The sequence below is a fragment of the Elephantulus edwardii genome, unplaced genomic scaffold (genome assembly GCF_000299155.1).
Source record: "Elephantulus edwardii isolate Elephantulus edwardi_28Jun2011 unplaced genomic scaffold, EleEdw1.0 scaffold00186, whole genome shotgun sequence".
Classification (NCBI taxonomy): domain Eukaryota; kingdom Metazoa; phylum Chordata; class Mammalia; order Macroscelidea; family Macroscelididae; genus Elephantulus; species Elephantulus edwardii.
In genome coordinates, this window is record NW_006399936.1 from 5727793 (window position 1) to 5753296 (window position 25504).

The 25504-nt window shown below is 43.6% G+C and overlaps 1 protein-coding gene across 1 annotated transcript; it reads left to right on the top strand.

Annotated features, from left to right (window-relative positions):
* The first annotated feature begins 12830 nt into the window (after positions 1 to 12830).
* On the top strand, positions 12831 to 24636 carry LOC102872632 (UPF0764 protein C16orf89 homolog). The gene is made up of 7 exons (XM_006896640.1): positions 12831 to 13035; positions 15197 to 15346; positions 15765 to 15915; positions 16730 to 16847; positions 21067 to 21202; positions 22583 to 22687; positions 24500 to 24636. The coding sequence occupies exons 1-7, from the start codon at positions 12831 to 12833 to the stop codon at positions 24634 to 24636; spliced, it is 1002 nt and encodes a 333-aa protein (XP_006896702.1).
* The last annotated feature ends 868 nt before the right edge of the window (positions 24637 to 25504 follow it).

The window sequence follows — 25504 nt, forward strand, 5'->3', positions numbered from 1 at the left end:
TGCAGAAGGGGAAGGCCCTCTATGAGGTGGATTGATTCAGTGACAGGGATAATCGGGATGGGAGGGTCAGAGACAGTGTGATTGGCACAGGACAGAGCAGAGTTTAGGGCTGTTGTACATAGGGTAGCTATGAGTCGCAAGCGACTCGGCAGCACATAACAACAACAACAACTTAAAGGAAAAACAAAATACCTTGTCAATACCACAGTTCAAAGATAGTAAGGGTGGAGGAACAGCACAGGAGAGGAAGACCCCGGATGAGATGGATTGATACAGTAACTGGGGTAATGGAGGTTGGTATGTTTGAATTAGTGAGACTGGCTCAGGACAGGGCAGAGCAGGGTTCAGAGGTGCTGTACATAGGGTCACTATGGGTTGCAGGTGACTTGACAGCATAGAACAACAATAACAGTGACTCCCAGCAGACCAAAGTCTACAGCCACATGGCTCAAGATATTAATATAGAGAGATGCTCCCTCCCCTATCTCAAATGTCATGGAAACATTGTGATTGTCCCCGCTTCAGTTCCTCGTTTGCTCTTGTGGCTTTTATTAGTTGAGAGGCTGCTGGTCCTATGAGTACACTGCCCCCAGTTGTAACACAGTGACAAAGAACGTGACCAAATCTTAGGGATAAGAGTCTCTCAGCTGCACCATCAACAGATACCCTCTGTAGTATCTGTCCTGGTTCTCTTTCTGGGATGGGGCTCTTAGATGCCAATAACAGAAGCATCATCAACAATCCCTTCCTCTTGCCCTTGAAAGTCATGGAACTACAATTCAAGGATGCCCAGGCTCTTGGTTTATGTTGGCATCTTGCACCAAGGGCTGGAATCTCCTTGGGTTAATCTCTCCATCTTTCTTCTTGATCCTTTTTATCCAGAACAGCAGCATCAGCAGCTACTGCAACACAATTTCGACAGGTTCGTGATCAAGCGCCAGCCTTTAAATCTTAGAGACGTTTAATCCTCAGCTGTTCAGCCTTGAAGAGGACAGCCTGAACTCTGTGTCTTGGATTCCTCACATGTAGGGTGAAGACAGCAATACCTACTTCACTGATTTATAGTGAGCTAAGTGAGATATGGATGGCATGTCTTTACCAAAGTACTGAGCATGGCAAAGGCCTATTATTATTCTGATTATTTAATCCTTCTCATCCCAAGATCCAAGGATTCTTCCCAAGGATCAACTGTCACTGTTTTTTTTTTTTTTGGGAGGCAGGGTATTTCAGAGTGCTTCTTGAGTCCATGGATATTGTTTGCCAAGCAATTGTTTCTTATGTGTATTTTAATGTCAAATTGTTCCTTCTGGAAGCAATTTGTATTTTGTTTGTTTGGTTTTTTTTTTTTTTTTTAAAAAAAATAGGCCATGGTTTTTGCAATCACTTGTTATGCATCAGAGAGTTGGACAATGACTAGGGAGGATAGAAGGAGAATTGACGCCTTTGAGCTGTGGTGCTGGAGAAGAGTATTGAATGTACCATGGACTGCCAAGAAAACAAACAGATTCATCGTAGAGAGGATTAAACCAGGCTGCTCCTTGGAGGCAAGGATTCTGGGGCTTCCTCTGACATACTTTGGACATGTTCTAAGGAGAGACAGGTCTTTAGAGAGGGACATCATGCTGGGTAGAGTAGAGGGACAGCGCAGGAGGGGAAGACCCTCTATGAGGTGAATTGATTCAGTGACTGGGGTACTCAGGATGGGTGTGTCAGAGGCAATGAGATTAGCACAGGATAGAGCAGGGTTTAGGGCTGTTGTACATAGGGTCGCTATGAGTCGCAAACGACTCGACGGCACATAACAACAACAACAAATCAAATAACCTCAGGACCATCAATCTGAGTGTGTCTCCCCTTCACCAGCGAGAGAAAGTTTCCTACACCAGAAGCAAGAGGAGAGCTGTGAAGCAATTCTTTGTCCCTATCCGGACACCCTGACATGGGAGCTCTGGTGGCCGAGTGGTAAGAAACTACACCGCAATCACAACAGACACCCCGACATTCTTTTCCCTCTTCCAACAGGTCAATTACAATAGTGTACACATATTTCTCAGAGATGTTTGTGGGTTCCATTTTAGATCACGGAAATAAAGCAGACATTGCAATAAAGAACCTTACATGAATTTTACTCCCCCTCCCCGAGCACACGAAAGCTATGCTTACGCCAGATGATAGTTTATTGCTTGTGAAATAGCAAAATGCATAGTCTAAAATAGTGTGATAAGGATTCAAAAGGGTCACAAAGACCCACAGAGATAACATGCTGCTGGAACTACCCAGCATGCATCACTCTTGGTCATGGGGTTCAAAGGCAAGTTGCCCAACGTTCAAGTCCACATCCTGTGAACTCGACCAGTGATGAGCAGGTGTGGATGCGTGAGGGTGCTGTCGTCCTTGCTACCAAGTGTGACCACCCTGGAGCAAGCTGTCCACACTCCCCTGCAGCAGCCACCCAGGCACTAACGCACCTTGTGCCCTGGCCTTCCTCTTCTGGTCTCACCCTCCCATTGCTCTGCCTATTCACTTGGGCTGCATCTCAAATAAGCTCATTGCACTAATATCCTTATCTTAAGTCCAGCCTCTGGAGTGACACAGAAAGAAGCATTGGATATTGGACAGGCTGAAACCATGGACACATAATCCTTGCTACAAGGAGCATTGGTGTTGGAGCGGTTCAGTGTTTCAGTGTTGAAAGGAAGGCTGGTGGTTTGAATGCACCAATCACAGCTGGGAAAAGGCTGTGACAGTCTATGCCCTTGAGGACTTTCAGTCTCCGAAACCTTATGAGGCAGGTCTTTTCTGGGTTATGAGATCACTGTGAATGGGAATCAAATTGTTGGCAGTGGAGTTTGATCTTTTGTATCCCTTGTTGCGGAGTCATTTTCAACTCAATATTGACAACCCCGGTGTGTTGAAAAAGAGAACTAGATTCCGTAAGGTTCTCCGTGTCTGTGGTCTTTCAGAACAATCATCAGCTATGACACAGAAATGAGCACATGCTATTGGCAAAATGTTGCTGATAAACTTTCTCAATGTCATGAACCTTTAATGGTTAAAACCGTCAAGAACTGTAATATGGGGGAGGGGGAAGCAGAGTATAATACAATGAAGTTGTTGTTGCTATGTGCCATTGAGTCACCTGCAACTCATAGAGACACTATGTACAACAGCCCTAAACCCTGCTCTGTCCTTTGCCAATCTTACTGTCGCCGACATGTCCATCCCTCTTACCCCAGACACTGAATCAATCCAGTCTCATCAAGGGTCTTCATCTTCTGCACTGTCCTCCCACCCTCCCAAGCATGATGTCCCTTTCCAAGGACTAGTCCCTCCTTGCAACACGTCCAAAGTATGTCAGACGAAGCTTCAGAATCTTTGTCTCCAAGGAGCAGCCTGGCTTCACCCTCCCAAGGATGAACTTGTTTATTCTCCTAGCAGCACCACAGCTCAAAGGCTCCTTCTGTTATCCCTAGTCATTGTCCAGCTCTCTGATGCATAGCAAGTAATAGCAAGTTGCCTCTAGACTGGCTTCTGTTCACAGGAGACCATGGCCAAACCCTGTCCTTGATCCAGAACACATTTCTGCATGTTCATCATCCTAAAGACCACATGGAGGCGCTGTGCACTCAGATACCTGACACCACAGAAAGCGGCTTGGTTCAGTCAAAAGCCTCTTGTTGAGACCTCTCTTTTTTCTCCTCAACAATTTAAACCTTATTTAAATAATAATAACAAAGAGAAAAACAATCAAACATAAAACTTAATTTCTTTTTATTGTTATTATTAATTTTAATAAAAATTTACAGAGACTTTGGATTTCCATTCATTCCTTGTTGCACTTTTCTCCTTGCCCACGCCTCCCCCCCCAACTCCCCCAGTTCGCTCTTCTCTTTGAAAAGTAAAAGAAAAATTCTTTCATTGATAGACAATTTCCCTCTCCCCCGCCCAGGTCCACTCTACTATTCAGCCTTCATACTGGACTCCTGCCATAACAATGATACCTAACCACATATCCCTTTTAAACAGTTTTCTCCCTCATTTGTTTCAATGCAGTATACATTATTAATACCATCTTTCTCAGTCTCCCCCAACCCCAATGTCAATCCCTTTCTGCAACAGTGGCACTATGTAATTTCTTCAAAATGTTCACATCATTGTTGTTGTTAAGTGCTGTAGACAACTCATAGCGACCCTATGAATGAAAGACCTGAACACTTGTATAACTTTCATCATTTCTCCAAGTTCATGGAATTTCAGGAGGCAAGCTATATCAGAAGTGGATGCCACTCCTGCTTCCAAGCTTGTTTTTATCTGGGACTCCACCAAACACTGTCCACCATGGGTAACCATTATCACATTTGACACCAAGATAATTGCTAGTAAAATCCCCAGGGGAGAATATCTATAACAACAACAACAAAAAAAAAAAAAGAAAGAAAGGAAGGAAGGAAGGAAGGAAGGAAGGAAGGAAGGAAGAAAGAAAGAAAGAAAGAAAGAAAAGAAAAGATTGGTGCTTCAGACTCATCTTTCCTTCTACAACCAGTATTTTCTAAGTATTTTTAAATTATTATTTTAATGAAAGTTTACAGAAAGGCTGGGTTTTCATTTATTCATTGTTGCACATTTTCTGTCCTCTCACTTCCTTTCCCCTCCCCCAGTCCATTCTTTCCCCGCCCCCAGTCCACTTTGTAATGCACCTCTTGTTTAGATTGTCAATTGCCACACACATGATGCCTAATCATCCATTCCTTTCAGATAGTTTTACTCCTCATTTGTTCCAGTGCAGTACAGTGTTCATTACTAATCCGCTGTTTTCCTGTTTTTCCCCAAACTCCCCATATCAATCTCATTTAATACTAGCAAAGACATGGAAGCAGCCCAGCTGCCCATCAATAAATAAAGGAACAGAAAAACAGTGATACAGTCACACAATGGAATATTACACAGCACTGAAAAAACAATGAAATTATAAAATTACACAACCTGGGTAAGGGTAAAAGACAGTATGCTGGGTGAAATATCTCAGTCACAAAAGGGCAAAGACTGCATAATATCACTGTTATAAAATAGGTCATTCTTTTCTGAGAGGCTTCTGCTAAGGACATTTCACTGCCTCTTTGCTCAGCTGAACTTCGACAAGCTGCCCTCAGATGAACTGTCCTCCTCAGGCTTGGATTAGCTGCTCCCTGTAATGTCCTGCTGCTTTCCTTTGACTCTCTCTGTTGCCTTTTTAGGAGCCCTTCAATGTAATGGGTTATGTGTGGGGATGCTTATGGAAAGACTGCTAGTCAGAAACCAACAACTTCCCTAAGGGAGAAAGATGACACAGTCTCCTCTGGCAAAGACTTTCAGCCTTGAAACCTTTGTACAGAGTAAGGATAAGTCAAGACAGGCTTGGTAGTAACCATTCTGGAAGACAGTTTCGTGCTTTGTCAAAAAGCTGAACATAGAAATTCCATATGATCCAGCTATTCCACTATTTGGAATAAACCCTGAGAATATCAGAACTGAGGCACAAACTGAGATTTGTACGCCAATATTCATAGTAGCATTATTCACCATCGCAAGAACATGGAAACAGCCTAAATGTCCAACCACAATCGAATGGATTGAGAAATTATGGTCCATTCCCACAATGCAGCACGCAAGAGCAATAACTTTGTAAATTATTACCTAACTTGGGAGGGACTGGAGAGCATTATGCTGAGTGAACTAACTCAGTCCCACAAGGATAAAATTGTTTAAGTTTTATTGTAGAATGAGTGTAAGGATCCAGGAGGGGTGGCAGAGGCTGGAAGCAGAGGGATGTGCATGTGCAGGCAGAACAGGGGATTAATCATTGGGTTGTACAATTTGATAGGTGAGGAGGTGAGGCAAATCAAAATAATTTGTTCTAATTTGTATTAGGATTTTGTAAATAAACTAACGAAAAGGAAAAAGTCAACTTGGGGAGGGGGAGAAGGGAGGAGAGGGGGTAAAATATGCAACAATGAATGAATGAAAAACTAACTTTTCTGTAAACTCTTGTTAAAATGACAATTAAAAGAATTTTAAAAAAATTATTTTTAAAAAAAGCCAGGCTTGGGCGGGAGTTGTGTGTGGGGATTGAATACCAATGAAAGAATTTTTCTTTTACTTTTCAAAGAGAGGAGCAAACTGGGGGGTGAGGGGTGGGCAGGGAGAAAAGTGCAACAATGAAAGAATGGAAATCCAAAGTCTCATTTTAATATTCATTAAAATTAATAAAATAAAATAAAATAAATACAGAATATTAAATATAAATTATACATTAAAAAAAGACAGGCTTGGTAGCAGTGGGTTGTTTGGCTGTGAGTGTTACTGTCTTTTATAATGAGTACTGGTGGTGCAGTGGTAAAAGCATTTCGTTGTTAGATGAAAGGTCAGCTTTTCAACCCTTATAGGTACTAGATGGGAGACAAGCTTCTCCTGTTAAAACCACAGCCTCCGCAACAATGAAGGAATGAAAATCCAACTTTTCTGTAAACTTTCTTTAAAATCACCATGAAAAGAAAAAATGTTATTAAAACAAAACCCTACAACCTCAATAGCTCAATGGTGATTAATATTATAAAACATGGTGTACGGGAATGATTGAATGAAACACGATGTCATTGAAGGAATGTGGGGAATGCAGAGTTCATGAACAAAACACCATGTATATAAATTTTATAAGTAAGCCAATATATTTCTTAAATCTTAAAAAAACAAAACAACGGAGCCTTTCTTGGGGAAGTCATCTTTTCTTCAAAAGGGTGCCTAGCGATGGGATAATTATTGACCATTCTTCCTCTTGATGTCTGAACGGCAAATTCAGGAAGGTACTCGTTTACGTGGTGTGTAGCACATGAAACTGCATTGCCCTGAGCCCAGTTGTTGTCCACTCATTTCTGACGCATGGCCATGACTTGTGTGGCCTAACCTCATGATGTCTCACCAACTGGACAGAAGGAAGCAGAGCAGCTGGCTGGACAGCTAGGAACCCAAGGCGGCAGGCCTAGTCATGCGGTTCATGTAAGCAGAAGGGAACTGTGGAGTAGCTTGTATATATTCCTGTTACTGAACGCAAGGGGTTCTTTGCATAGTCAATCGCCAAGAAGACAAATGGATTGCAATATTCATAAATGCACTTTATTACACAGATCTGGGAGACAGCAAATCACCTCTGAGACTGCCTCCTCGTCTGGGAGTGGTCACTGGAGTTTTATACTAGGGTGAAACCCTAACTCATTTAACAATGCACTTTTGTCAGTAAATAAAAAAGGTAATCTTTACATCTGAAAAGAATAGTTCATATTTAAGTAATTCAGGAGGGGCACGGTCCCCTTCCTGGTAAACAGGCAGATTAGGATACAGTTTACTACGTATGACTGGGCAACAGCCTCAGAGAGATCAAACTACTTTACATGACTAAAGACAGGAAACAGAATTTGGAGGCTAAGTAACTAGTTTTGCAGGCTGAAGAAAACTGATGTTAGTTTTTTAATTATATAACCATAGTTTTATAACTGATACATGTATAGAGAATTCTGAACTTATTAATATCACCCTATCATTCCCCCCTCTTTTTACATAAGTCTTATATCTATAAGATGAATATACCACCCCAACATTCCTGTGAGGAAGAAAATCCACATAGTTAAATAGAACGGATCTCTGAGGCGTGTAAAGGTGAGGGGCTGCCCATCCATACGTTAACCCCCCTTGAGAGGATCCTACTGAGTTCTTAACCCACCAGCACATACTGACATCCAGGGGTTCGCTCTATTGCAGACAGGATCGGTATGAGTCACGGTCAGCTTGACAGCAATTATTTACAACATTTTTGCAAAATGACGTCATCCAATCACTTTAATTTTTTTCTTATGTTGTATTGCTTTGCTTACTAAGTTCATATACGTTGTATTTCACACTATTCTTCATTCCCATTGTGTTTCATACCATCATCCCTAAGCATTTTTGTTGTTGTGTGCCACTGAGTCGCCTGTAACACATAGCGACCCTGGGTACATTAGCTCTGGACCCTGTCCTATCCTGAGTCTACCTTGTTGTCTCCAACAGACCTAATCCCATTTCTCTAGTCACTGGGTTAGTCTATCTCATCCTGGGTCTCTCCTGTGCTGTTGCTCCACTCTTCAAAACACGATGTCCCTCTCCAAGGACTGCTCCCTCTTGTTTTATAAAACTAATCACCATTGGACCTTACCCCTGTCTTTTCACCCTCACTTTCTAACCATCAAATTGTGCAACCCTGTGGTTTCACCCCTCCCTACCCAGCAGCATTATTCATCATCGTAAGAACATCAAAACAGCCCAAATGTCCAACCACAACTGAGTGGACTGAGAAATTGTGGGACATTCACACAACAGAATCAGATGCGGCATGCAGGAGCCACGATTTCAAAAAATAGTACATTAACTTGGGAGAGACTAGAGAGCATCATGCTGAGTTAACTAACTGTCTCCTTTTATTTTTGTAAAAAATAAAATGATAACTAATAAAACTTGTAAGGGCATCCAACCACTTTTGAAGTAGATGAAGATGCAGAAAGGCAAGCATAAATCAGGAAGACTTTGTGAAGTTGCCCAGGAAAAAAAAAGAAATCCTTCCTCCAGATGAAAAAGAGAGAGAGAAGCTTTCTTTCAATCAAAAGACTTGCATTCAAACTCCTTATTCCCAACTGTGAGAAAATAAAATTCCATCTTAACAGTGTTAGGAAATGAAGACTCTTAAAAAAAAAGAAAAGAATGGGGTACTTGCTGATACAATTAGAAGACAAATGAGGATGAGGTTGTATTGAAGGAAGCTGAAAACTGAACGCACATGGGAATGACTTTGGAAGGCATAATACACAGACACACACATACACACACACAGAGGCTAAGACAAACACAGAAGATGGTCCTGTGAAGATGGATGTGACAGAATGGCAGGGGTTGCTGGCAACCACCTGAAGATAGAGAGATAAGGGAGAACTCGGGCCTAGAAATTCCAAAACAAATATGCATCTGTTCACGCATGAGGTGTTTTTGCTTCTGGACTCCAGAACTGTGAAAGTAACTTACTTTCTGTGGTCAGTTCCTTCACACCTTTAGTTTGTGGTAATGGTTTACAATTGCCAATAGAAAGCAATGCACTGACTATGGTGAGCCTCTCTCCTTCAAACTTCAGTTAAAAAACTCAAGCTTCTGTTAGGGAAGGAATCCCTGAGTTTATTGGAACTGAGGTCTTTGAGGGGAAGACCTGGGAATCAGGGAAATAGCAAGCAATGACAAAGGCCTCCACAGGCCTGAGTTGGCTTCACCACTTTCTCCTCCGGTGACCAATGAAACCCAATTTTGTATTTCCTCATGCAAAAAAAAAGTTACTTTTTAAATCTTTTAACTAAAATGTGTGCACTATAAAGGGAATGATAGGGAGCTCTGGTGGCCTAGTGGTAGGAAGCTGTGCTGCAATCTGAAAAGCAAGCAGTTCGAGTCTACCAGCTGCTCTGTGGCAGAAGAACAGACAGTTTCCTTCTATGTGATTTACTGCCTCTGAATACCAGCTGGAGGGTCACCTGTGAGTCGTCTCTGATTCAACAGCATAAAACACCTAGATGAATGATTACACCTAGAGAGAGATTCTCCTCTGATAATTATCTATGTGAGACCCAAAAGGCAGCCTTCAACCAAAAGACCCCCGAAGTTCAGAAAGCAGAGAAGAGCCAGGAAGAAGGGCAAATGAAGACAGAGAACACAGGGCAGAAGAGGAAAGAATGATGCTACCGAACACAAGGGGTTCTTTCCGTAGTCAATCGCCAATGAGACAAACGAATTGCAAAATCCATAAGCACTTTATTACACAGATCTGGGAGACAGCGAGTCACCTCTGAGACTGCCTCCCCGTTGGGCAGTGATCACTGGGTTTTATACTAGGGTGAAACCCTAGCTCATTTAACAATGCATTGTTAAATGGGGGGAAAAAGTAATTTCTACATCTGAAAAGAAAAGTTCATTTGTAAGTACTCATTAAGTACTGGTAAACAGGCAGGTTAAGATACAATTTACATATATGACTGGAGAAGAACCAGCCTTAGAGAGATCTAGGAGAGAAGCATATCCATTTCTGGTAAACAGAGAGATCAAACTACTTTACATGACTAAAGACAGGAAATCGAGAATTCAGAGGCTAAGTAACTAGTTTTGCAGGCTGAAGAAAACTGATGTTAGTCTTATATAACTATAGTTTTATAACCTACATATAGAGAGAATTCTGAACTTATTAATTCTACCCTACCATTCTCCCTGCTTTTTTTATATAAGTCTTATATCTATAAGACAAACATACCACCCCATGAATGAGGCTGCAGGGTGACATGGCAAGCACTGTGACAAAGCAGGTCTGTATAAATTACTGAATGGAAAATGGTTTTGTCCTACAATTTCCACAGTGATAACAAGACAAAGGAAAAACAAAAGGAGGAAGGAAAATATACAAAATTTTCAGGAGTTGGGAATTATGAGAAGAGTCCCCAGGTATCTCAAAGCCACTGTCCCATGGGAGATATCAACCCTGCCTTAAGGCACTTACTACATACATACAGGGGAGCTGTGGAGGCCTGGCCTAAATTGCTCTGGGGAGGGGAAGGGAAGCCAAGAATCCCACACATACTGTAATCAAGTCCACTCATATTCACAGCAACCCTGGAGGGCAAAAGAAAAGTTCCCCTTACTATTCCCAAGCCTTGGAATCTTAATAGAAGCAGCCTGCTTCATCTGCTCCTTTTAAGAAACATTTAAAAATATTTTAATCAAAGAATTATCAGAGCTCTTTTAAAAGGATAATTTCTTGATAGAAACCAATGTGTTGTACAGTGTTCCACATTAATGGAAGTCCTAGGCAGCAAAATGATTCTGTACACAACTGGTAACCAGGCTGGAAGTCGTGACCCACCTAGCGTTAGCCCACAATGTAAGCTCCTGTGAGAATCCAGCCAAGAAATGCATTTGGAGCCATTCCCCTCTGTCAGTCAGGGCCGAGATTAGTTGGAGTCATCTCATAGATGTGGCCTCACCTCATTTCCTGCTGGTGGGGGGTGGGGGCGGCTGAAGGAGACACATTTGTCTGGCTTCTCAGCACCCCGAGTTAACTCTGACTGGCAGCAGACAAAGGTTGGGTTGTTCCTAGGTATTGATGGTCTTTGATTTCTCTCTGGACCACCCTCCAACCAGGGAAGCACCTGCTCACAAGGGCCAGTGGAAGGTGGGAACCAACACAGTGCAGTAATGGAAAACATAACGGCTTGGGTCAGGGAGCTCTGGTGGCCGAATGGTTAAGAAGCTGCGCTGTGATCTCAAATATCATTGAACCATCCTGAGTCAATTATTTTCTTCATCTTTCCAAAATACATTCGTTCTTATGTATGTATGTATGTATTTATTTGTTGTTGTGGTGGTGGTGGTGGATCTGACTGGCACAGGAGGAGATTGCCCCTCCTTCTCCAGTGGAGCATCTGGTGGATTTGAACTGCGTGCCTTTGAGTTTGCAACACAACTTCTTGCCACTAGGCCACCAGAGCTCCCTGTTTGTATTTTGAGTCAATTTTTTTAAAATATGGTGTGATGTATAGGTCTTATGTCAATTTTCTGCAAATACATATCCAGTCCTGCCAGCCACATTGATTAAAACGGGCTGTCTTTTTTCCCCATAGTGGATTTCATGAATGGATCCTCTTAGTGGAGTTCATTAACTTGACAGCACACAACAACAACACTAGAACCAAGACAGGTACATAGACCAAGGCAATAGAACTGAGAACCCAGAAATAAATGCATCTGCCAGAGGGCAGCCAATATTCAACAAAGAGTTGAAACTCACTGGCATTTGGACTAGCAGACAAGCTCTTTAACCACTGAGTCTTCAAAGCAACATGTTGTAAAAGCGACAGTATAGAAAACTCCACGGAGCAGTTCTACCCTGTGACATGTGTGATCTCCACGCACTGAAGTTACCAGCCTGTGGACACAATCATTCCATTCACCTTTATATGATCATTTGTGTTCATTGTTTAATTCATGTACATTTTGTTTTATTCAATCATTACTCTACATTGTTTCATTCATGTATATTTTGCTTTATACAATCATTTCTACATATTGTGCCTATGTAACTAATTACTGTTGACCTATGACTTCCATCGTCCCATCTCCCCAAGTCCCCATTGCTCAGAGATAGTAGCATTCATTATTATTATTATCATTATTATTATTATTATTATGATGATGATGTCCGTGTACCGTCAAATCAGATCTAACTGGTACAGGAGGAGATTTTCCCTCCTTCCCCGGCAGAGCATCTGGTGGATTTGAACCGTGCACCTCTGGGATTGTAGTTGCAGCTCCTTGCCACTAGGCCACCAGAGCTCCCCGATAGTAGCATTCTTAACCTCGTCTCAAAGATAAAATGGGCTGACACAATGACTTTGCAAATAGGCTCAGATATACCAGTGACCCCGAAGATGGCACAAGAGTGGGAACCTTTTTTCTACTGAGCACAAGACCGTCACCTGTAACTGTCTTTTTAAGAGGCTTCTCTAGGCACCTGGCTTGTGTTGCTACCCAGAAAGGGCAGCCCTGCCCATTCCCTTATCTACAGGATGATGAGAATGAAGAAAAGGCAGAGGAGGAAGTGGAAACAAAGGAGGAAGAGAAGGGAAAGGAGGAGAAGGAGGAAGAGGAAGAGGAGCAGTGTGGAAGAGATGCAAACCAGGCAGATTTAAGCAAAGAGTTTGGTGTAGAAGCACTAGACCAGCTGGGAAACGAAGGGAACCATGTCGTTCTTGGGGCCCCTGCTCCTGCTTCTGCTGCTGCCCTCATCACCACTGACCGCCTCGTCACCTCAACCCAGTATCCTTGAGTACAAGGACACCATCGCGAAAACGATCCTGTCCTCACTGGAGCGAGGCACCCTCTTCCTGGAGAGGACGAAAGGTCATTTAAAAATGAGTACCATGATATACCTACAGATCCTGCAAGGTGGGTGAGACGCCAGCGGAACCCTCTCCTTACCGACTCTGCATCTCGAGTCCAGCCACAAGCTGGCACGCCAGCAGCTTGCCAGGGTTCTAAGGAAACACACTTGGTGGTAGCTTGTTATTATTCCTGGGTTTTGGGGTAGTTTATAAGAAGGATTTCAAAAAGAACATGAAAATAGAGTTGGAAGTTGTTATTGGGCTGTCCCTCCTGGTATTACCTCAACAAGACAGTCAGCAGAGTGTGCCCTTCAAATGTACATTTGTGGGTCATCTATTTTCCAGAAGAGACCACAGTCCAGCGAGCAAACTAGAGACGCTGAAGTTCCTATCTCAAGCCCAGCCTCCTCTGCTCCTAGCCAGAGTGACCAACAGGTGCTCGCAGAACAGAGCACTGTGTGTTAATTTTTGAGTTTAGGATTGTTTCACACGGGGCTCTGGATAGGACGAGGTGGACCGGCAACCTTGCCTCCACCCCAGGCGAGCTGGGCTCTGTAACTGCAGGGCTCTGGTATCAGCTCCCTCAGCCAGGGTCTGGGAAATGAAAGAAGTACAAAGGTTTGCACGAAGCTGACTAATATCCAAAGGCGAAGGTATAATCAAGTGCCACATGCTAAGGGGAAACCGAAACTAGCAGAAACGTCTTTTGTCTCACTTCAGGAGGAGACAATGACCTAGAAGCAAGGTTCCAGGAATGCTGTAGTTCCTCTGATGGCTCTAAGGAAGAATTTTTCCTTGTTTCTTCCCATTGACTGAGATTCCTGGTATTCCTGGCTTTGTCCTCCATCGTTTTATCTCTGCCTCTGTCTTAATATGGATTTATTCTCTTTCTCAGTGTATGTTCTTTTCCAAGGACACAAGCAAGTGGATGCAGAGCCCACCTTGTCTAATCTGACTTCAGCTTAATCTATACTATAATTACATCTATAGAGTCCCCATTTCCAAACAAGTTGCTTTAATCCCCAGTGCAACTATAACACATGTTTATTTTGTTGTTGTTGCTGGTTTTGCATTATTCCCTCCCCTCTCTCCCAGTTCACTTTGCTGTGCACCTCTTATGCTGAACTGTCGTCTTACAGATAATGCCTAACCATAGATTCCTCTTGAACAGTTCTTTCCTTCATCTGTTCCAGAACAGTGCCCATTATTTATCCCCTCTTTTCTCAGTTGCCCCCACAAACCCCATGTCAGACCTGTTTTATAATGGTGGTGTTATGCATTATTTGTCCTTCTGTGACTGAGATATTTCACTCAGCATAATGTCCTCCAGGATCACCCATGTTGTGTAATATTTTTATGAATTCCTTGTTTTTTAGTGTTGTGTAGTATTCCATTGTGTGAATATTCCATAGTTTTTTCCCCTATATATTCATTTTTTTTTTATGGGCACTTGGGTTGCTTCTATTTTTCTGCTACTGTGAACAATGCAGCAATAATTATGGATATGTATACATCTGTTTAGTGGCAGCTCTGGTTTCTTTAGGGTATATTTCTAGGAGTGGAATTGCTGGGTCAAATGATACCTATTTCCAACTTTTTGAGAAAGTGCCAGATTGCCTTTCATAGTGGTTGTACCATTTTACACTCAAACCAGCAGTAATAAGGGTTCCAATCTATCCACAAACTCGCCAGCATTTGTTGTTTGCTGCCCCGTTGAACTTGGCTATTGTCTCTGGGAACACATATTTATTTTCTCACATTTAAGTAGGCTCTTCATCCAGGTTCAGGTCATCTGTGTAGGGGAAGCCTTCCTATCTTGATTACCTCTGTAGGAAGATCTTTGCCCCCTGGTTCCTTGTAAGTCTTCATGTATCTGGGTACCTTTTCCCCCGCATCTCTGTTTGTTCCCTTTCTTGTTCCATCTTTTATCTGTTTCAAAAGGGACTGATTTAAAATACACTCATTATGAACACTGACTCATTAACATGGGAGTGGGTGGGGAAAACCCAAGTGGGATTCTAACCACCAGAGGATTAAGATTTGCAACCTGGATTTTTGGAGAATGGAACGCTATTCCTGTCTGTAGCATGATCAGGAACTACTGGGTAGGATGTAGGTGTGTCTTTCTTGGGAAACACGGTTCAACCCAGTATAGTAAGTGACATACTCTAGTATGACCTTGTAATGTACACACCGTAAAGTGAAATAACTCTGCTCATTCCCAGTGGAGCTCCAAGGTGTTCAGGAAGCATGGGCTGTGGAACCCGTCCCGGAGCCCCTGTTCGAGAAAGTGAGAATACTGTCTGAGAGGTTGATGAACCTTCGCAGCAGCTCTTTCGACCACCTGAATCAGAGCGAACCTGTCCATGTACAAGGTAAATGCGCAGGGAAGGCCCTTCTGGGACGTGTGGTCTAGCCGTGTTTATGGAAACAATCCAGCAGGGGTGTCTCAGGTGCAGAGGACATGTTGGGACCATCTGGAACTCTAGGGCAACACTAGGCAAGGTTCTAGAACTCGTGACTTGAAAAAACATGGCCCTTCACTCTACCCATAGGGACAAGAGATGATGAGTACCTGCTTCATCTGTCCGGCTCACCTCCAAGGTTTAGGGTTTCATCCTAAATGAGTGGGCTGCTCCCCAGAGCCTCCATACGGTAACAGGGTACAAACGGTCAGAGTCAGCCTCCTTTCCCAGGTCTGGCACCTATGACAACATGTGATACTTGGCTGCAAGTGTATATTCTGCAGTGGGGGGTTGTCACTATCTCTCATCGTATCATGCTCTCAACCAGAGTTCCTGCCAATCATCCAGTTGGGGTTCTGGAAGCTTCCTCACATCTGGACTGACACCAATGCCTCCAAGGTCTTCCCCACCACCCAATTCTCAGGCTTCCTAATGCAGGACTCCAGCAGCCAGTGTGTAGTGGAGCTCCTGGGCACTCGGTGAGTTTGACCTACACCCCCTGCTTTTTACCAGTTCCAAAGTGCTCTCTGGGTCTCAGTGGTTCTGTTTCTCCACAGATGAGCCCAAAGATCTAGCCATAACCACACCCAGGCCCCAAGGGGTCACTGATACCTTCCTTTCCCCTCCCCATGTTGGCCCTTCCTAGTCACTTCTCCACCCAACAGCCTTCCCACCTCTCAACCCCCACCACCAGCTCTGAAACAACTAGACAGGGATGTCATGCCTTAACAAGAGTGCTCTGTCCCCAAAGCACACCTCCTTTCTCAAGACAAGACCAATCTTGGGGCCTCTCTCGGTCCTGTCTGGCCCTCAAGCCTTTCCTGGATACTCCTTCCAGATTCTTCAAGGTTTCCTCCTATATCAAACTCTGGCTGGGGTGTCCCCTTCTGCCTGAGAGCACACGTATCCATCCACGTTAGTATTTCATCTAGTATCTGTCCTTAGGCCCTCCTGGTATCGGGAAGCTACAAAATAACCAGGGTCCTAGTGTGACAGAGGTTACTGCTCCTCTGGTAACTGAAAGGCAGTGTTATGAACTCATAAACCACTCCAGGGAAGGGAGGTACAGCAGTCTGTCCCATGAGGACTACAGCCTAACAAGCCCTGTGATGTAGTTCTGTCCAACCCTGATGGTCTCTGAGTCAGACTTGACTGGATGACGCTGGATGGTGATAAGATAAAATCTAGCACAGGGTCAGGTTCCAGAAAAGTAAGAATGAGTCAACTTGTTGTCTGCATTTCTTTTTAGAAAGCATTCCCTCTTCCTAACAACCCTTACCCTCTTTCCTTCAGGGTGAAAGACAGCCAGCCCTGCAGCTACTCACCTTTGTGCGAGGCCCTCCTGACCACATACGATGGCTCAGATCACTATTTGTCCCACCAAGTGTTCTACTTCCTCCTCTCCAGAATGGTGAGTACGGGCTGGCAAAGAGCAATTGATTCAAAAGCAAAATGTCTCAGGGGCTACAGGTGATGGCCTAGAAGGAGTGAGAAAGAGTTGTGCTGCCAACCCAAAGGCATGTGGTTTGAATCCATCAGCTGCTCGATAGCAGAAAAATGGTTAGTGTTCTCCTGTGCAGTTTACAGTCTCTGAAAAATCTATTGGATGGTCAGCTGTGAGTTCATTCTGACTTGGTGGCTCATAACAACAACAGCCATAACTGGTAAAAGGTGCGCTAGACAGGTAGTTCAGAAACCAAGAGCCAGTTAAGCTAGAATGTTTCTTAGGAGGCCGAGACCAGTTCACGGGGATGAACATAATGTGTGGTAAAATAGGGAATCATCTAAAAAGAAGACCCTGAATGAGCTGTGCTGATCTGATACTATAGTTACAGCAACAGACTCAAATATTACAATTATTGTGAGGCTAGAGCAGTAAAGGGCCGAGAGTCAGAGTCTCCTCAACACCTTGAAACACAGAGCTAAACAAAACATTGGAAGTTAAAGGCTATCTGCTACTTCTTGGGCAAAAAGACCTAGAAATCTGCTTCCATAAAGATTATAGCCCAGGAAACTCTCTCAAACATGGGGGCGGGGGAAGCTATGTGTGGAAATAAAGTGAATGGCAACAGGCTAGTGTACGGAGTGCCTGGGTGGTACAAACATTTTTCACCTGTTTGTCTGCTAACAGAGGTACTGGAGGGTCCAACGAGAGGTGCCTTGGATTAAAGACCCAGATAGCTACAGAATAGCACTCACTATTGAAAACTCTATGGAGCACAAAAAAAAAAAGTCAGAAAATCAAAAGACAAAGGTTGCATTGGCAAAATGTGTTGTTGAGGACCTCTTCAAAGTGCCAAAATAGAAGGATGTCGGTTTAAAGACTAAGGTGCACCTGATCCACGTTATGATATTATTAATTCTTCTGCACCTGAAAGCTGAAAGTTAGACAGTGGATAAGGATGACAGAAGGACTGATGCCTTTGAATTGTGATGCTGGAGAAGAGCACTCAATATCTCACGAACTGACAAAAAAAAAAACCAAAAACCAAAACCCAAAAAAACCCAACACCAAAACTCCAACCCCAAGCAAGTCTGTCTTAGCGGAAGTGGAACCAGGATTCGCCTTAGAGGCAAGGATGGTGAGGCTTGTAGTCTCACGTATTTTAGGTATGTTGTTGGAAGGAGCCCTTTCTCGGGAAAGGTGGAGGGTCAGGGAAAGAGAGGAAGACTCCCAACAAGACAGACTGACACTGTGAACGTGACAATGGGCTTGGACTTCTCAGAGATTATGAGGTCGGTGCGGGAAGGGCAGGGTTCAGAGCTGCTGTTTAGAGGGTTCCTGTGGGCTGTAATTGGCTCCATTACAATGAAAACAGCTACGTGACGGCGTTGCCAAGAGTCACGACTGAACCGACAGCAGCTGGAGCAAGGACAGTAGAGATTCGTATGCTGGATTTGCGCTTCAGACATTCAGAGGAAGAAAGGACAGTACCCAGACATGGATCTCCACAAATGAATCTTGTAATAATGAAGAGAGATCTGTGATCTGGCATCCCATAAAGCAGACAGATGACCACGAATGCTAAACAAGGCCTCATTTTTAAAAAGACATTAAATATAAACAAATGAAAAGATAAAACTAGTTGTCATCTACTGGATTGAAGTTCATAGCAAATCAATACTACTGAAGAGAACGTTCCGCAGGTTTGCCAAGTTTATGTTTACAGAAGTTGACTGTCCCATCTTTCTAAGGAGTGTGTGACGGGTTCAAACTGGCAACCTTTCTGTCAGCAACTCAGTATAGAGTCCTTATATAAGGCAGTCATTCAACCGTCATCTAATTGATTCTGAAACGTAGCAACCACGAAGGACAGAGCAGAACTGTCCATAGGGTTCCTCATAGGGTGTAATCTTTTCGGAAGCTGACCGACTCAGCTTTCTGCAGCAAAACAGCTGGTGGGTCCGAACCACTGACACATTATATCTGCTCGTCCATTCTTGTCAGATTGTCCTTCCCTTATTGCAATGTTGCAGTGTTTATCATCTACCCGTTCTTTTCCTGCCTCACTCACCCTCATACCCATCTTATCATTGTAACAGTGGTCATTTATGCAGTATTTGTCCTTTCATGGCTGAGGTATCTTATTCATGTCTTCCACACTCATCAGTTAACTCATAACGGTAGACACTTTTGAAGGGAAAGAAGTTAGAGACCTCAAGAAGCCCTCTTGAATGCATACACACAACTTAGCAAAATGGTAAAGGCTGAATAAAGGTTTTAAATGCCCTGATGCTATTTCAGCTCATTTTTCCACTCACCCTCCAAACATGATTGTCAATGATAACGAGATCTGTAATGGTTGAATAGTATCAGTTTGTGAGTCACCGTTACCCTTTTGTTTGTTCATTTTTAGTACTTGTTAGAGGATGTTGAAGTTTTTTGTCAGTATTATCTGAAATATAGATCATCGTTGTCTTTCATATTAAAGTTATTAAGAGGATGGGGGAAGAAGCCCTGTAGACCCAGGTGGGCTGAGTGCACAGCGCCCTCGTGTGGCCTACAGGGCTCGGGATAAGGCAGAGGCATTTCTTGGTTCACCTCCTGTGCTCAGAAGTCAGGGTAAGGTCTCAAGATCTCAACTTTCCTAAGTAACAATAATAAGTTTAAAATTACACGTACGCCTTGTTTTCTTGTACTTGGCAGGTATCGCTGCTTCTAGTCTTTAATTTATTTTTTCTTTCAAAACGAAAGCTTGTGGAAAATCTGCTTGGACCAAGTTAATAGATTCTATTTCTCCAGGTACAAGTGCACACTGTCTTATTTTAGTTATTTTCCCAATATCTTGAAATTTTTCATACCACAACTGTAAATGTAATAGATTCAATCATAGTGAAAACACAACTTTCATATGCACAGAGAAACCAGAGTTCGCATTATTCAGTCCTGCGCAAAAAAGTGAATTATTCTATGTTCACTTTATTTCCATTACCTAGTCCCAAATCTACAGGATATCTGAGGAATGTTTGTACCTCTGCTTTATATATCAAGGGGTGAGGCTTTTTATTGTCTTTCAAAAATGTTTCCAGTGTCCAAAATTCTTTGCAGAAAAGTAGTTTGTTGTTTTTGTGTGACAGTTTATTATTATTACTATTAATTTTTAAGCTGTAGCAAATAAACCTTTCCTAAAATATAAAAAGGAAGTCCTGGTTTCCTAGTGGTAAGAAGCTGTGCTGCAATCCCAAAGGCACATGGTTCAAATTCACCAGCTGATCAGCAGAAGAATGGACACACTCGCCTCCCGTGCGATTTACAAGCTGTGAAAACCTGCCTGCGGGTTAGCTATGAGTTGGTTTTGACTCGACAGCACACACCAACAAATATAACAAAATGGAATTACAGAGGAGTTGAATTGGTTATTGCATTCAGCAGATAGGAAATGGCTAAAGTCTAGATGATTCTGATTCATATTAGTCCTGTAGAACAGAATAGAACTCCCTCCGTACAATTTCCGGGCAGCAAGTTGTTAAGGTAACAGAGTTCTGGTCTTTCTCTGACTGGTTATTGACTGATCTTTCAATTAGTATCCAAATGCTAACATGCATAGTAACTCTTCAAAACAGTGTGTTTGCTTTGTGACTCTGAAGTTTCTAAGGCCTTCTCTTAACTCCTGTCATCTGACATCACAGGCCAGGACTCAGTCAAGGCTGGAGACCACGCCTTGAATAGTAAGGAATGATTCGTTTTGTCTGAACCATAATGTATTATAGCAGCCAATGATTTCAAAGCATATCCCAATGACAAGAGCCTCGGTAGAGGGCTCCTTGGTAATGACATCGCTACCCACAAAGATACTTCCATTCAGTATCTAGTGGCATTGTCCTGTGAAGGTGGAGAGCTCAAGGCAGGAATTTAGAAGGTGAATACAGCTGGCCAAGGCCAAGGAAATAGTAATGGTGGAACATGATTGTAACTCAGCTCCTTCTGACCCAGAGCAATTCCACAGGGACAGAGCCCAAAGAAGCGGTCTAGGGCGGTGCTAAGAAATCCCAAGAAAGGGGAGGAGGGTCTCTATCAAATGCAGCCACATGTCAGACCACTTCAGAACGCAAATTATTATTACATGCAGCATTCGCAGTTGGTGGCTCCCACTGTTACTAAATTCCTTGTCTGTGTGTTTGTCCCCAAGATTGGATGCACAGAGGGGCTGTTCAAAGAAACCCAGCACTTCCTGGACCACTTCTGTGCCAAAATGATGAACTTGAACCAGAAGGCTGATGCTGAAAGACATCCCGACAGCCACCAGGAACTCTTCATGCAAAACAGTATGTCCCTATCTCACCCTCAACAAGGCTGAGAGACCCTTGCTGATTTGAGGCATGTCTGCACACACTCACACAGACACAAAGCTTGTGCACACTCACACACAAGCATGAATACAAACACAAGCATGTACATTGACATGTGTGCACACGTGCACTTGTGGGCAAACATGCACTCAATTGATCACATTCATATAGACATCAAGTGTGTGCGCCAGCACATTCCCGTGCACGTATTTCTCACCTAAGTGTTCCTTGGTACAGCAAGGAAAAAGATCATACTCCACCTTGATTTTGAATGCCGTATAAACACCGGTGTTTTTAGTATATTGTTGCCAGGCACTGTAGAATCAAGCAGACTATGACTCACAGAGGTCCCCTGAACAGACGATCGAAACTCTCCCCTATCCTGTGGAACCTCATGATCTCTCCACAGTCAAGCCCGTTGCTACAGTTACGGTGCCAATCCATCTCTTTGAAAGTCTCTCACTAACCTTCTACTTTCCCAAGTATGAGACTGTTTTCCAAGAACTGGCACCACTTTCCCAAAGTATGACACAGAGTTTCACAATCCTGGCTTGGAAAGAGCATCCTTCCGCTTAATTACCTTGAGCTTGTGGTCAGGAAGGACCTGCCTCTGGAAAACGGTGCCACGCTAGGAAAGGGAGCGTGTCAGTGAAAGCTCAGAAGACCCTCAGAGAGATGGCTTGACAGACTTCATCTTAGATCTTCCCTAACTATTGCCCAACTTTCACATGCAATCTAAGCAATTAAAAATACCATGGGTCTGGGGCAGGTGCACCTTAGTTTTTATTTTATTTTTACTTACGAATTTTGATCTGAACTGTTGTTGCAGTCTCTTCCTTCCCTGCTACCTTCTGTGCCCAAGGGTGATCCAATCACAGAACACTGGCTACTCTCACCATCCAACTAACTGACAGACTATGAAAGCCTTAGTGATGAGGCCAAAAGAGAAGACCTGTGTTTAACACTTGATTCAGACTGCATTTCAGACAAGCAGTTGATGATACTTTAGTAGAAGCAGAAGTTTAAGAAAATTGCAGAGTCTTTTTGAGAAATATGTGTGTCCTTGGCTCAAGTGTTCAAATCCCTTTACTGACCCCCAACTGATAAGCAAACAACTCTGTCCAAGGTGTTAAGCACAAGGCAGGGTACCAATCAATGAATTGCTTGTCACAAAGACTGTATTTCTGGCTGCCTTTTCCAGCCAGTATGTCAGGGCTGACCTTCATGGCCTCCTAGTCCTTGGAGGAAGAGACCTTTGACTCCATGGTGTACATGGCGGAGAGGGAAGCTTTGACCCTTAAAAGGGGCACCTAAAAGGCACACGTGTGCAGAGCACCCCTCTTCCTTTGCTTGCAGTCTTGTTCTGTGGACTTGGTGGATTTGTCGACTTCTACAAGTTCCAGTGGCTCAAAACCATTCTTAACTGGCAGAACCCTCAGAAAGGATGCTTCATGAAAACTGGTAGGTGGTGTTTCTTCCCTGCTTGAGGCAGGAGGGGGCCAAGGGCGTGGGATACGTGTTCTAGGAAGGACAGGGAAAGGCTGTTGTGTATCAGGTCTTGGAGAGGGATATGTAACACACATGCTAACAAATACACCTACAGGTGTATGTGGTGAGTGACTTGAAAATGAACAGGGAGCTCTAGTAGCTTAGAGGCAACAAGATGCTCTACTGTCCCAAAGGCACGCGGTTTGGGTTCGAGGCCACCAGCTGCTTCATTGGAGAAGGATGTGCAAATCTCCTCCTGTGTGATTAGCTGCCTCTAAACCCAGTGTCAGTCATAGGTCAGTTCTGATTCAGTGGTAAACAACAACAACAACAACAGGCAGGATAGTAAACCATCTCATTAGTCTTTAATCCTCTAGACAAGCATTATCAGTTTTATTCATTTACCTAGTATTTGCTGGCATAGGGTTACTATGAGTTGGGATTGATTTGAAGGCAGTGGCTATGTTCCAGGCACTGTTCTAAACTCTGAGGATACTGTGGGGAATGAGATAGAAAAAGGAGAAACAACCTTGATAAAAAGAGGTAGAGAACACCTCCAGAGACCTGCAGATAAAAAAAAACAATTACAAAGGTGTACTAAAAGTTGTGAAGGAGAAAATGGGGAAGCACAGAGATGTTTGAGGAGACTCCTCAGGTAAAGTCAGGGACGATTTTGAAGAGGTGGTATACCCACAGAGAGGGAGAGAGAGCAGCTGGGCATCTCCTCTCTCAGCCTGCATTTCTCTATCATTAAATAAGGGAGCATCGTTAAATCCACCTTCCTGAGCACAGAAGAAGAGCAGACATAATGTCTGTTATTTCACCCAGCCCAGTGCAGTGCCTGAAGCAGGGGAAACCAGCTTCCGCTGGCTCCTAACACTCTCACGTGGGCTTGCTTATAACTGTGCTTCCCAGGCTCTTCAGAGGCTACTTTTTCAGAAACATACTCTCAGATGTTTCTTTTGAGGAAATTTGGGGTCACCTTGAACTTCCACCGTTTCAGAGACCAGTTAAGCATGCTAACCATCTGCCTTATCCAGTAACTTGGGTGTAGGATAATTTCCCCGCAAATTCTAGATTGGAAGCTTGGGGTGCTCAAAGGAGCAGACCCTTTGAAGTAAGACGGTCTGTTTTAAGTCAGAGGGGTTTGTTAAATGCAGATGCTCGGGTTTGCTGCCACACTCATTCAGCAGGTCAGGACTGCAGCTGTGGACCCTGCAAGAGTTCATTTAACTCACTAAATGGTGCTAGTGGAGAACCGACACCTCATTCTCTAGGGAATATGTCTGTGTGTTGGTCTATCTTCCAGCCTTGTGGCAAACATTCCAAAACACAAAACCAAGCTTGGTGCCATCAAATCTGTATAAGACATACGGAGCCTCAACTGGGTTTTCGAGGCTGTGAATCTTGCAGAGAGGAGATGGTATTTCTTTTGCCCTTGTCTTTACCCTTGACATCATGGCACAGTATGCACTACCCGACTACAATACAACAGAATGAGAGATGGGTGGAGGGAGCCAACTGGGCTTAGAGCACAGCCTTCCACATGAAGAGGCTTCAGTGTGTTGAAGACCATCCTCCAGAAAGACAAGAGTAAGAATGGAGCCTGACTGTAACAGAGAGACGGGTCCATAAAAGGGATCTGTGAGACACCCCGCCCCCCCATCTTTAGAAAACTTGCAAGGCAGATGCAATAGCCCTTGAAATAAGGGAAGAGTATTCACCGAAGAGTGAAAGTTTCTGCTTCCAGCACTCACAGATAAGGGACATTCTCTCTCCCCTCAGATGCCTGCACGACCCACAGAACTGCTGTAGCAGTCGGAGCCCTGGGTGGCTTCCTCTACGTCCTGGCAAAGCACCCTGAAGCATATGAAAGATCATTCCAGCCCACTTCATCGCCAAACACAATTGCTCCTAGATAAAAATGGATCTACTCCTGCCATCCAAAAATGAGCCAGACCCCCTTTGGTCATACATTTGAGTCTTGGAGTTGGAAGAATCTCAACTGGTGAAGAAGCAAACCAGAGGCAGATACAACATGCCAAAGTGTCAGGATGTCCAGCTGCAGGGACCCTTCTTCTGTTTCCTGCTGCAGTTGCTTTTGCAAGAGTTCTTCCCACTTTGATTCTAGAGACTCTGAGCCTGGGCCCTACATCCTACTTAAGACTCATCTCAGACCCACCAACCCGGGAATCTATCTTATGGGAAGCATGGCCTCTGTGCCAAAGAAAATTTCTCCCCCATTCCAAATTTCCCCTCCCTTGTTCCTTTAAGCCAACAGCCTGTTCTATGAGAGAAAATATTTATGTTGATAATGAATTACTCTCCAGTGCATCTGTGTTATCTCTTTTACATGTAAACACACGGTTATTCCTAGTGTCATTCTTGCCACACTCAGCTGGGGTTCTTGCTGAATGTCATTGTCCACAGCTCTCTGTTGTGGCCTCCGTGGAGACGTCAGTCTTACAGCAAGTTCTCATCTAGGTGAAGACCTTTAGTTTGGGGTTGAGTTATGAGTTATACATCGTGTTGCAGTCCTTCAGACAGTAATAGACACTCTCTAGATGACTGCTTTAAATAGTCAATTTCATTATTTAGCCTAAGTCCCACCAGCTTATTAGTTGTTGTTTATTCAGTTCTGACTGGTGGTGCCCACACATTTGTAAAGAGTAAAAACCATGCTTCACAGTGAGTGAGTGACTTTCCATGGTTAGATCAAAAGGCCTTTCTCCTGAGGCACCGCTAGTGGATAAGAAGCGCCTTTAAAAAAAAAATTAGAAATTCTTTGTG